General features: G+C 38.5%; 2 protein-coding genes across 2 annotated transcripts; both read left to right on the top strand.

The window, feature by feature from the left end:
• The first annotated feature begins 4,648 nt into the window (after positions 1-4,648).
• LOC131780682 (adenosine receptor A2b-like) lies at positions 4,649-5,578 on the top strand. Its single transcript, XM_059097290.2, has one exon. The coding sequence runs from the start codon at positions 4,649-4,651 to the stop codon at positions 5,576-5,578; it is 930 nt and encodes a 309-aa protein (XP_058953273.2).
• Positions 5,579-12,588: 7,010 nt separating this feature from the next.
• LOC131780680 (adenosine receptor A1-like) lies at positions 12,589-13,497 on the top strand. The gene has a single exon (XM_059097288.2). The coding sequence runs from the start codon at positions 12,601-12,603 to the stop codon at positions 13,495-13,497; it is 897 nt and encodes a 298-aa protein (XP_058953271.2). The 5' UTR covers positions 12,589-12,600.
• Positions 13,498-13,838: the final 341 nt, after the last annotated feature.

Raw genomic sequence — 13,838 nt, 5'->3', positions numbered from 1 at the left:
TAGACTGACCGAACACAAACGAGCGACGAGGAAAGGCGATGTCAACAATCACATTGCTGAACATCACCGACTTACGAACCATAGTATTGACTGGGACTCTGCGCAATGCCTAACCTACAGCACCAACTACTTTCAACGACTGACCCTGGAAAGCTGGTTTACTAACTTGGAACAGACTCCCCTCAACAGGTGTAAGCCAATACCGGCACCATACAAACGACTCATCCACGACATTAACATTACAAACGGACCGAACAGAACGACCTAACTTCACTAACAGATCCAAACCGACCAATCACGACTGACCTACGCCACTTGAGTCTTACAGCCAATAACATCACGGCAAAACTGACCAATCAGTGTACACAAACCGGACTAAGTACATTCGACTGACAACAACCTTTCACTTGACTCTGATGATGACTTCCGCTCAGGTTGTCGAAACGTCAGTCACCACTACCGACAACAGTCCTTCTCAGGACTACACTCACCCGGACGATCAAACTACACTATTACATGTTACCCCCGGGTTCAAACCATTTACTGTATTTATATATACTTGTTAGACCCACTGCGCTTGCGCATTGTACAAGACGAATCTGAACAAAAGCATTGAACAAGAACTAAATAAAGTCTATGTTGAAAATCAATGTTCCAGGAAAGAGGAAAGAGCCTGGGAAGGAGGTTGTCGAAACCTGACGTAATACCTGGGGGCAGGCTGTTGTGGTATGCCATTCTATTTCATCTTTCCAGGGGAGAGTAGCAATACTTAACATCAGTTTACGCTTTGGAATCTGGATAAGAATAACAATAAAAAACATTCTACTACTAACCTGTCTTTCAGTTCAACAATCTTGGGCCAGGTTTTCACATCATTACACGTCCACGATCTGATGGTAGACTGCGGCGAGACGTCAACAACATCCATAACTATGGCTACATAAAAAAGGATAGAAAAGAGAGTTAATCAGTTTTCATCTTTAGGAGTTTAAAATGTCAGGGCATCTGACGAATAATTACCAAAGATAACGAGTAATCATAAAATCGCAGATTTAGTCTTAAAAAATGGTTCCTTTCTGCTGGATACATTCTTCTTGTTGTAATCTTTCTTTTTCATTCTTTCCTTTCGTGGTTTGCATGAAAATAGCAATTGAGACAAGGAAGGTTAAATATGCATGGTCTATCTCATTATTATTAGATGAGCCCTGTAAACTGAAAAAGAGATGGAGTACCTTTTTTGCAATACCACACATTAAAAGCGAAGCACTCATAGGAGGAAGGTCACCGACTAAAATCACTGACGAAACATAGGAAATGTCAATAAAGAGCGGATGATCGGTAGATAAACCCACAGTCTGGTATGAAAACCGCACTCATTAGAGCATAGAAAACATGCGCAGTGCGGTAACTCAAACGACTTGGTAAAGCAGTTTTGGTTTAATCATACCTTTCACAGTATTGAAGTTCGATTCAATTTAGTTTTTTCACAAGTTTGGTCACATTAGAGTCCAGTTTATGTTTTTCACTAAGGTCAATTCAAAATTTGGATCCCACAATGAAGCCGAAGTAACCATCAGGTCTGTATTTACCATTCATCATCAAAGGGATGACGTCTTTGTGAAGCTGGTATGTATACTCTGCCTCCACATGAATCATTAATAGAACTAAGTTGTCAACTTCTTAGCTATTATTAATAGTTCTAAATTCACCATGTTCTCATCACCGACAAGAGTGTTGTCATTTGCCTGCTCCTGATTGCCTTGTTCTTCTTTCTCCGTATCCTTGCGAACATTCCTATCCCAAGTTGTTATCTCTGGGTAATTACTTCTACGATCAACAATTATATCGTAAACAACTTTATGCTATTACCATAGCCAAAGCAAAATCTGTCTCTACAGATTTGTTATATCTTTTCCAACACTTTAAGAAAACATCAGTTAAAGCTTTAGCATCTTCAAGGGACCCTTCTGTCAAAGATTGCCATCGTGAAAAGGTTTATTCAAGGACTGTTAATGCTTATTCGTGGAACTCAATCGTGTTTCAAGTTCAGGATCATTTTCACAGAGCAGAGATGTAAGTACCTTTTTGTCACCAACATCTTTGGCAATTTTTTCATTGTCTGCAGGAAAACGATCAGTCACGGGTTTTCCTTCTATGGTGTTCGTGTTAGATTCATCTTTCACATTTCCGTCGGAGGATTTTTCATCTTGAGAAAGTTTATTGTGACGCTCTTTAGAGTGGCATATGTTTTCAATATGTTTGCAATATGTTCGCTGGCGTTTCGACACAGCGGCGACAGCGTAGACACAGCGTCAGACGTCTGCGCATGTGCAACGTCGTAATGATCATTAGCAACGAAATGGAACGAACGTGCCTTATCCACCGAGCAAGTGCATCCATTTTGCCGCTGTGTCGGTGTGTCGATTTTAGGAAGCAAGCGGTCTCAAACGAGTTACAATCAACCACGCAAGCCAATAATTCACGGTGTTTTAAAAGCGTATAACCTTTTCCGGTGAGCTCAAAACAGAATGGTAAATCAACAGGGTTGCTCGTACTTGAATAACATTCATTTTCGAAAAGTCTCGAGTTTTGTTTGTTTTCTTTTAGAGAATCCCTGAAAGTTTCAACTGTTTTCGCTTTTTTTGCGAGACAGTGGTTGCTTTTATGTCTTCCATTGAAATTTTTCGCGGAGAAATTGGGGTGCGGCCAGCCAGAATTGATCCCCTCACGCACGACTGACGTTTAGCCGCTGTGTTATTTACAGGCCCAGCTTTGTTACCATGTTACCATGTCGGATTTTATGCCTACTGTTTGTACCGTAGCGGCTATAGATTCAAGCTACAGAGTCTTCTCAACATAACTAGATACGTGGTTTTAGTTTTTCGCAGAATTTTTCACTGATTCTTGACATATGCTCCCAGACTCAGGGACCGCGCAGAAGGAGGGACCGGAGGCCCCCCCCCCTCCCCCCCCCCCACTTTTTTGCAAAAACAAAATAAATTTAGCCAAAATTTATTTACTACATCGAGAAGGTGGGACTATTTTTGTATCCGACCAGCTTTCGCAGAAAGTAAAAAGAGCTGCCAATCTTCGAGCATACCGCCAAAATATAAATAAGCTCGCATTAATTATGGATTTTTTTCCACCTCCGCTCCAGATGTGCCCTATTCTAGCGACAAAAAAAGCCCTGCAAGAAGACTGGAACAGTAAAGTGTTTTTCTTGATCTTTTTCTTCCGGTTTTGTCTCGTCAAATTTTGGTCTGAAAATGTTTGTGAATTGTCTAGAGGAGCTGTTTTTCTCACGTTCAAAAAGAAATGAAACCCGTACGAAGAATTTTAAGGATCGTTTCGAACGCTTCGATTATCTGTTTGTACGAGTTAAGAATTCTGCGTACTTGGGAGAAAAGAAAATTTTAAAAAATTTCGATCCATTCAAACGACTCTTTCAGCTCGTTTTATTTGAACGACTAGATCATTCTTTCAGGCAAATTCTTTGATTTTATTTTTAGAAATGAAGCAAAGATGGCACCATTCAAATTAGTCACTAGGAAAACGTCTCTTCAAAATGCTGGATATTAGCATCAATTTCTTAATTTTCTTCCATTGTTAAATTTTTTCTGAGGTCGCTGTTGATAAGCTTCAGACAATTGATTGAACTACCCACTCAAAAACCATATAAGCCAACAGAAAACAGCTACACCATTCCTGGACAAATTAAAAGAGCCTATATTTAACTAAACGTTTTAATAGCCACTGCATTTAGTCAATATTTGAGCACACTATCGTTAAGAAGTGACAGCTTGCTCACATCTGTAAGCATAGCAATCAACCTTATTGACGTCCCCTTTTAATTTTTCTAAAGCGAACATTATCGTGATCATTTGCTTTTCTCAGTTTCGTTTTGCATTCAGCCCAGTTCAACAGTTCCCTGTTGCACCAGAGTCAAGAATACATCCAGGACGTTTTATATTTTACCCATTCTACCAAAGGTAAGCAAATGGATAATGAGTAATCAAATTCAAAGTACTTTCTTGCTACAGAATGTGTATGTTCTAAAAAAGCAAGCTGGTGTATTTGTATGATAAAACTTGCGTGATGCTTAAAGGAGCTAGACGTTAATGAGATCCACCTCAAGGGAAGCCTTGAAGTTAACAGCTTCAGCTTCTTAACTTAGTTAAGAGCCTACAAAGTCGTGTTGAACATCGTGACTTATCGGTTTGTGTCTTTGTATAACTTTTGTGAGACAAATTAGTTCTGACCGATGACTCGTATAAATAGAAATAAAGAGGGCTTCCCATGTTTTTTTTTTTCTGTTTTTTTTTTTTTTTTATGTCGAACCTCCTCCAAGATTCGATTTGCTGAGCTGTAAACATTATCATGTTCCAGTAAAATAATTTGTAATAAACCGCTGAATTATATTGATAATGTACACTTTCTGTTTCTTGTTTTAGGACTGTCTGATTTCTTTGTTTGACGATGTAAAAAGTATTACTAACTTGATTCTAAATAACACAAAATAGTATCGTTTAAAAAATACTAAATGCTCATTTGCTAAAGTATTTTTGCTCCCAAAAATTTTCTACTGTTCAGATTTAATGGCAAAGGTTTGTTTCCATGGCAGGTCAAAAGAAAAACAGCGCCCAGCAAAATGGATTTTAACTCATGGAACATATTCTGGGATATATGTTTTGGTGTATTGGTGACTTTGATCATTGCAGGAAATGTTCTCACCATCTGGATATTCTTCAAACAGAGACGCCAAAAACGCTCTTATTCTCTTCTAATAAGCTTGGCTGTTGCCGACTTGTTGGTTGGGATTTTCGCTGTCCCTTTTTATATAAAAGCAGTTGTATCACAGGGATATGCATGGTTCCTTATCTCCATGGTTGCTGACGTTTTCACTGGGATAACGTCCATCTATACTCTTGCTGTCATTTCCTTGGAAAGAATGTGCGCCGTCGGTTGGCCTCTTCGTCACAGAACTGTGAACTATCGTGTTTACGTCTGCGCTCTTAGCATACCGTGGATCATAGCGGCAATATTTACTACTTTAGTGGTGTTACGGATACTTAATATGATAGGGAGGGAGCATTTCTTTTATTGTCTTGTTTTAATTCCTGGAATCCCTCTAATAACTTTATGTGTAGCAAACTTTGTTGTTTGGAAGAAACAGAAATCGCCATTTCGCAACCAGAATCATATCAAAAGAGAAGTGAAATTGGCGAAGACACTAGCTCTCATAACTGGAACATCACTTTTTGCCTGGCTTCCTTTTCAAATTATGAATATTTTGCTTGAATTGAAAGTCATGGAAAATGTTCACCGTATTGAATTCGCATTTTTTGTTATCAAAACTTTACAGTTTAGTAATTCATTTGTGAACGTGATAATTTATCCGTTCAGAATCCCAGAATTTAGGCGCACTTTATTCCAGATACTTAATTTCTGTGTAATTCCCTTTAGAAGATCCAGCACTGAGTTATCTCCATCAGCCGAGCCCAGTTCAGTTGTGTCCTTGATAACGTTTACAAATTCGACATTTTCACCATCCAACTTTCACCAGGAAAGTTCGCTTTAGAGTCTTAATCCGTTCAGGAACATAGACATGTAGAATATAAAATATATGTGAGGATATATATTTATGAAGAGTGGAATCTGTTGGATTTTATTAACTGGTATCATTTACGAAGAGCATAGAAACCTCTAACCCTTGCGGTCCATATAATTTTCAGTCACTCAGTCTTTTGCTCTGTTACTGCCGGTGTGTGTTACATGACAGTTTCAAAGGAGTATATTTATGCTTTTCTACTTATTGTTTACCAGTCGACGAGAGTAGAAAAACAAAACTCTCATTACCACAAAAACCAAACCTACCATCGGTAAAAACACTACATTGCTATTGAACAGAAGTGATGGAAAAGAATTGATCATGAATTCAAAATGTTCCTTTTATGTTGTCACGGGCGTAAAAACGTGCGTCCAGCAATGCGCATGCTTGACGTACGTGCTGATAATAATAATAATAATAATAATAATAATAATAATAATATTCAACTTTATTTGTCGAGGGTGGCACATGACTGTATAAAATACTGATAAACTCGTGGCCCTCAAAAAAAAATTAGAAATAAACACAAATATAAATAATGAAGTAATTAAAACGAGATGATTATACAATTAAAATATGAATTATCTAAGAATTAAAATAAAATATATGAGAATAAAATAGAATAGCCTAAGCTATAGTACAGTGAGGAACATCTTTATAGAACTCCAAAAAATACTTATATAAAGACTTCTATAAAATTTCTAAACTAGATCTACTCTTAATTTCTTTGGGAAGTGAATTCCAAAACCTAATTGCTGATACTTGAAAAGTCTTACACCTTCTGACTCCCTTTTATACTTTGGACAAATTAGATTCAAAGACCCATATCTACTCTCCCTTTCAGTAGAACCTATGTCGATGTTTCGTTTGAGTAATTCTAACATATAATCTGGACAAACGTTTATAAACTAACGCGCTGATTAATCTTACTTTCATGGAAAAAAGGTAGTCAATTAAGTTCTCTAAACAGATCTACACTATTTGCTCTAGAATCAGCATTGAGAATAACGCGTGCGGTACGCCTCTGTGGCCTGAAGATTATCAACAGATGTAGAAACCCACACACTAGAGCCCTACAATATAGTTTGTTTTATCATGGCATTGTAATAAAGAATTCGTTGATCTAAAGGTAAATGACGCCTGATTTTTTTTAAAAACAGCAATACGCTGAGTTAGCTTCTTGCATAGATTATCAATATGCTTATTAAAATTAAGCATTAAGTGTCAATAATTACACCTAACAGTATATGAGACTGGACTTGTTCGAGTTCGACTGAATTGACATTGACAGTGAGTGAGGTGCTTATGTAGACATTTGCCAGCTACTAACATAGTTTTAGCTTTGGACCTGTTCAGTACCATTTTATTGTCTGTGGTCCATTGGGCAACTTTACCAACATCAGCTTGAAGAACTGGATTTAAGGCTCTGGGTGCTGATCTATAATCAATAGTAACACTGATAGTAGTATCATCCGCCTATATGTCTGCTGCTGAATGTTCCAGTATCTTTGGTAGATCGTTTACCAATATAAGAAACAACACTGGTCCTAGTATACTCCCTTTAGGCACTCCAAGGTTTGCATCTCTGAGAGTTGAATGACACCCATCGATGTTTACATATTGCGTATGATCACTAAGATAACTTTCAAAGAGTGAAACAAATGAAATAATCATTATCGATGCCAGTAGCCCGGAGCTTCTGTAAACGAAGCGCATGATCGACAAAATCGAAAGCTTTTTTGTATTCAATCATCACCGGGCCAGTTACATTGTCCATGTCCAGATTGTGTAAAAGCTCGTCAATAAGTCGTATCAAAGCTGCCTCAGTGGAGAACGACTTTCCAAACCCAGATCGGAGTTTGTAAAATATCCCGTTTGATGTAAAGAAGTCACACAGATGTTTGCAAATGTGTCTTCCAAGTAGCTTAGACAGGACTGGCAGGACTGAGATTTGCCTGTAGTTGTTACGGTCTGATCTGCTTCCATTTCCTTTAAACACAGGTGTTACTTTAGCTACTTTCCAGGCAGATGGAAAGACCTTATTTGATATACATAGATTTAAAAGTCTAAAAGTCTAGTCAGAGATGGTTGTACGGCAGGAGCAGCAATCTTTTTAAATCTTGGCGCTGATGCCATCATCACCCGTTGCTTTGTGACTTGGAGTGGACAAAAGCAGTTCAGAGACTCGTTTCATAGTTAAGCTCGGGATCGCAAGTGCATGTTCATCTTGATTCATGGCATTTGGGCGCTGAGCCACATATGTGCTTTGGATAGAAATCAAATTCTTTGAATAATCAATAAAGAAGGTATATAACAGTTTAGCCATACCGGTTTTGTCTGTAATGACATAGCCGCTATCAATCAACTTTTCAATACTCGATCGAGATTCATCATCGTCACGTGACAAACTCTTTATGAGATTTCATAGTTTCCTACTGTTGTTTTTGTTTTCGCTTATGTATTCTTAGAATAAGCTTGCTTTGTCCTCCTGATCAAACTGGAGACACTGTTTTTTGCTCGTTTGAGCATGTCCCAGTCTCTTTCAAAATTCCTTTTTTTTTTTTGCTTTCTTTAGTGATTTCCTTCAAAATATTGACATTGAACCACTTGGGTTGATTTTTGCGTTTTACTCGTTTTTGTCGTTAACAGAAAAGCGCAATCCCAAGGTGCCGTTTTCAGTTTTATTTTACAGTTAGCTCAGTTCAACAGTTCCCTGCTGCACCAGAGTCAAGAATACATCCAGAAGATTTTACATTTTAACCATTTTAACCATATCTACATTTTACATTTACATATTTTACATATTTACATTTTAACCATATCAATAATAGCTGTCATGGCGGCTGGACCGACCTGGGCGAGCTCGCTACAATTTCTAGTACTCCTGCTTGGAACAGCAGTTTTAATCCAAGTGAGTATAAGTGGCGACTTTTTAGGGTCTTACCAGGCTACAAGCGTCTCAAAGACGTTTATTGCACCTGAATTCGTCTCATATTTGACAAACCACAGAAGATTTAAACCTCGTGCTAAACGATTTACTTCACGGAGGGTCCCACACACGGTCAAAGGAATAAGCAGCTTCAATCTGGAAAGGGATGTGCTTCTGTGCGGGGACGTGGCCATAAATCCTGGCCCGAAAGGGAAGAAGTCTATGTTGAAATACCCATGCAGTGAATGCCACAAAGCAGTTAGAAACAACCAAAACGCCATCTTGTGTGCCACATGTGGAAACTGGTCACACGCTAAATGCCTCAATATGTCTCGGACTATTTTCCAGTACTACTTAGACCAGCCTGATATTGATTGGACCTGTCCAGCTTGTGCTCTACCGCCACTAACGGACTCCTTCTTTGAAGAAGTTTCTGAAGGTGATACACTAATTCCAGCTGAGGAGTATCAAGCGGAAACAACTCAAAATACGGCCTTCGAGCAGTTTCTTTACAGAGATGTCACAGAAATTACTTCTGAAAACGATCAGCTAGAACTCTTTAGGAAACATCACAATAAGGATTTCTTAATTGCCCACTTGAACATTAACAGCATCCAAAATAAATTTGAAGAACTGACCGAAGTAATCAAGAAAATCAACGCCCACATAATGTTCGTAAGTGAGACCAAGATCGACGCGAGCTATCCCAACACAGGACACAGCTTAAACCTGATAAATCCTTTAAGACACTGGAAATAATTGCCTTCGAAATCAAAACAGATATGGACAATATGGTAATTGTTGGTATTTATCGTCCCCCGAGAGCTCTGTGTGGCGAATATCAAACACTGTTGGAAAGCGAACTCAGTTATGTCTGTAACTGGGCAAGCTTGAACGGAAATTTTGTTGTAGTTACTGGCGACCTAAATCTGAACAGACTTCGCCCTGACAAACCTGAAGGTAAACTGCTTCTCGATTTGGAAGTTGAACAAGGTTTTGAATGTCTAATTACTAAGCCAACAAGAATGGAAAAGCGTGGAATAATTATAACAGAGAGTTTAATAGATGTTTTGCTCACTAATAGACCGGATAGCTTCCAGCTATCTGGTAATTACCATCCTTGCTTAAGTGATCACGACCTTGTTTACGGTGTCCTGAAGCAGAAAATAGATCACAACAAACCAAAGGTCATCACATTTAGGAGCTATAAGAACTTTGACCCTGAACATTATAAACAGCTTTTGTCCTCTGCCCCATGGCAAGTTGGACAATTGTTTGATGACGTCGACGATCAAGTTTACGTGTGGAATGCACTTATGAACAATATACTGGACGAAGTGGCACCTGTGAAAAAAATGCGTGTGCGTGATAAAGATGTGCCCTACATGACGTCTCATTGGAAAAGTGCGATTAGAACTAAACGCAAAGTAAATGACAAGTACTTGAAAGACAAAACGCCAGAAAATTGGGAATTACGACGTAAAGCCAGAAACGAGGCCACTAAACAAAGAAGAATCGCCATCAAACAGTACTGGTATAATAAGTCAAACGATTTGAAAATCAATCCCAAGGCGTTCTTCAAAACTTTCAAGCCATTTTTGGGCTCTTAGAGCTGTACTGAAAGAAACGACATCCACTTAAAAGTAAACGGCAGTATGATAACGAATCAACAACAAGTGGCTGAGGAACTGGTTGAGCATTTTGCTACCTTGGCGGATGGTATTGGCGGTACAGCGATTGAAAGAAAGTCAATAGAGGACTTTAGAGACCATCCTTGTGTTCAGAGGATACAACATGAAAATAGGAATTCCACTCAGACCATCGAAATCGAATTGGTTACACAGGGACAAGTCCTTGCAGTTCTCGATTCGCTGAACATAAACAAAGCCACCGGCACTGATGGAATTCCTTCAAAGGCTTTAAAAACAGGTGCTAATGAATTATCCGCTCCACTAACCACCTTGTTCAATTCTTGTATTAACAAGAATGCATGGCCTAGTGAATGGAAGTATGGGCATTGGGCCCCAGTATACAAAAAGGATGACAGGAATGCAAAGGAAAACTACCGGCCCATAACTCTCTTACCATGTGTAAGTAAAGTTCTTGAGAAGTTGGTTGGAGCGCAGATCAACTCTGGCTTTGGTAATCGCATTTACCAACACTCATCCGCTTATCGCAAAGCTCACAGCTGCGAAACAACATTGATCAATTTAGTAGAAGATTGGAGACTGGCGAGGGATCGTTAACAGGTTGTGAGCATACTTTCAACTGACATGTCAAAGGCATTTGACTCGTTACACCCACCACTACTTCTGAACAAGCTTGAAGCGTACGGTTTTCAGGAAAGCGCTATTCAACTTTTAAACAGCTATTTAAATGAACGGAAATATCAAGTAAAGATCGGCCGTCATGTTAGTTCGAGCCGATTCGTGAGTCGTGGCTGTCCTCAGGATTCCGCGCTTGGCCCGTTGTTATGGAATGTTTTCCAGAATGACCTATCCTACTGCCTAACAGCGAACTTGTCTATGTATGCCGACGACCATCAAATTTACCACGCAGGAGCAGACCAGGCAGCTGTGACTTCCCAGTTAATGGATAGTGCCAACTTAGCAACAACGTGGTACGATTCTAACTTATTGGCGGGAAACCTCAAAAAGTACCAAGTTTTGAACTTGGGCTTCACTCAAAATGACAGCAATATTTGCGTGAATGATGTTGTGATTGAAACTAAAGATAATATCATACTTCTAGGAGTAGTGTTAGATTCTAAGCTAAATTTCTCTGAGCATGTAATCTCTATCTGTAAAAAAGCCAGCCAGAGAATTGGTGTTCTAATGAGACTACGTAATTTAATTCCTATGAAATCTAAGTTAATATTATTCAAAAGCGCGATATTACCATTCCTCACGTACTGTCACCTAGTGTGGCATTTTTGTAAAGCGAGTGACACTCGAAAGCTTGAAAGACTACAAGAAAGAGGACTTAGAGCGGTTTTCAAGGATAATAATTCTAGTTATGAACAACTATTAGAGAAGGCAGATCTGCCAACACTACTAAATAGTCGCTTACAGGATCTGTGCATCCTTATGTATAAAGTAAAGCATAAACTGTGCCCTGCATATATAAGTAACATCTTTAAAGAACCAAATAGTAATTACAATCTGCGGCAAGCAGATTTCTCTATACCTAGGTATGAGACAGTCACCTATGGCAAGCACTCTATTAGATATTTAGGGCCTAGGCTATGGACAAAACTACCCAAGAGTATCAGGGACGTCACAACCCTAACGTCGTTTAAAAGCAAGATACGCCAACTCAATATAAGTGAACTTTTAGATGATGGCTGCGCAGGCTGTAGCCTTTGTTCATTTTGACTTCTGTGTATTTTTACTATAAATCTCTTAATGAGTTAACTATAGATATTTTACCTACTACTGTATATAGTTTTTTTTTAGTTTGTATATTCTCCCCTAATTGGTGTCCCCAAATTAGTAAGGGATTTGTTCCCTGGCTAGACGGTTTTTCACACTTTAATAAAGTTTCTATTCTATTCTATTCTATTCATTCTACAAAAGGTAAGCAGATGAAGAATGAGTCATCAAAATTCAAAGTACTTTCTTGCTACAGAATGTGTATGTTCTAGAAAAGCAAGCTGGTGTATCTGTATAATAAAACTTGCGTGATAATTAAGGGAACTAGACGTTAATGAGATCCACTTCGAGAGAAGCCTTGAAGTTGACAGCTTCAACATCATCCTTTTCGTGTTTCAAAAAAATATAAACATACATATTGCTATTTGGAACAACACAGAGGCCAAAACTAAGGCCCGTGCAAATGGGGTCAGGTTTCGGCGTCAACCGTGTTCCGCTGTTTGATTTATTTGTTTAACGATGTAAAAAGTATTTCTAACTTGTTACTAAATCACACAAAAGAATATGGTTTAAAAAAATACTAAATGCTCGTTTACTAAAGTATTTTTTCTCCGAAAAATTTTCTACCGTTCAGATTTACTGGCAAATGTTTGTTTTCATGGCAGGTCAAAAAAAAAAAAGTGCCCAGTAAAATGGATTTTAACTCATGGAACATCTTCTGGGGTATATGTTTCGGTGTATTGGTGACTTTGATCATTGCAGGAAATGTTCTCACCATCTGGATATTCTTCAAACAGAGACGCCAAAAACGCTCTTACTCACTTCTCATAAGCTTGGCAGTTGCTGATTTGCTGGTGGGGATTTTTGCTGTCCCTTTTTATATAAAAGTAGTTGTATCACAGGGATATACATGGTACGTTATTTCCACCGGTGCTGACGTTTTCACTGGCACAACGTCCATCTACACTCTTGCGGTCATTTCCTTGGAAAGAATGTACGCCGTCGGTTGGCCTCTTCGTCACAGAACTGTGAACTATCGTGTTTACGTCTGCGCTATTAGCATACCGTGGATCATAGCGGCAATAGTTACTACTTTAGTGGTGTTACGGATATCTAATATAATAGGGAAGGAGTATTTCTTTTATTATCTTGTTTTAATTCCTGGAGTCCCTCTGATAACTATATGTGTAGTAAACTTTGTTATTTGGAAGAAGCAGAAAACGCCATTTCGCGACCAGAATCACATCAAAAGAGAAGTGAAATTGGCGAAGACACTAGCTCTCGTAACAGGAACATCGCTTTTTACTTGGCTTCCTTTTCAAATTCTAAATATTTTGTTTGCATTGAAAGTCACACAAAATTTTCACCTTATCGAATTAACACTATTTATTATCAAATTTTTACAGTTTAGCAATTCAGTTGTGAACGTGATAATTTATCCGTTCAGGATTCCAGAATTTAAGCGCACTTTATTCCAGATACTTAATTTCTGTGTAATTCCCTTTGGAAGATTGAGCATTGCGGTATCTCCATCAGCTGGGAACGGGTCATTTTCGCAATCAAACGTTCACCAGGAAAGTTCGCTTTAGAGTCTAAATCCACTCAGGCATATAGACATTGCTACAATGGATGAGGAATATAAAATGTATTTTACAAAAATATGCAAATATGCTGAAAATGAATGTGTGCAAAATTTTTAATTAAAATTAAAATTTTTAGAAAATTTGAGGAAACCCCCCACACTCAAAAGTACGAGAATATGCATTGAAGAAAAAATAAAAAAGTCAGTGAAGAGGGAAGAAAGCCAAACGACAATTCTTGTCGAGGAAAACCAAAGAAGCATCGAGAGCACGAAAGATGCGTTAGAGTTGCTGCAGGCAAACTTTCCAAGTGATTCATATCTCGATGAACGCACAGCTGACCTATGAAC

The sequence above is a fragment of the Pocillopora verrucosa genome, chromosome 3 (genome assembly GCF_036669915.1).
Source record: "Pocillopora verrucosa isolate sample1 chromosome 3, ASM3666991v2, whole genome shotgun sequence".
NCBI classification, from domain to species: domain Eukaryota; kingdom Metazoa; phylum Cnidaria; class Anthozoa; order Scleractinia; family Pocilloporidae; genus Pocillopora; species Pocillopora verrucosa.
The sequence above is the reverse complement of the archived record's forward strand: the minus strand, read 5'-3'. Positions and strand labels throughout refer to the sequence as shown.

What these genes read in the sequence shown, in the direction of transcription:
- LOC131780680 (XM_059097288.2), top strand. Translation starts at nt 12,601, where the DNA reads ATGGATTTTAACTCATGGAACATCTTCTGGGGTATATGTTTCGGTGTA.
- LOC131780682 (XM_059097290.2), top strand. Translation starts at nt 4,649, where the DNA reads ATGGATTTTAACTCATGGAACATATTCTGGGATATATGTTTTGGTGTA.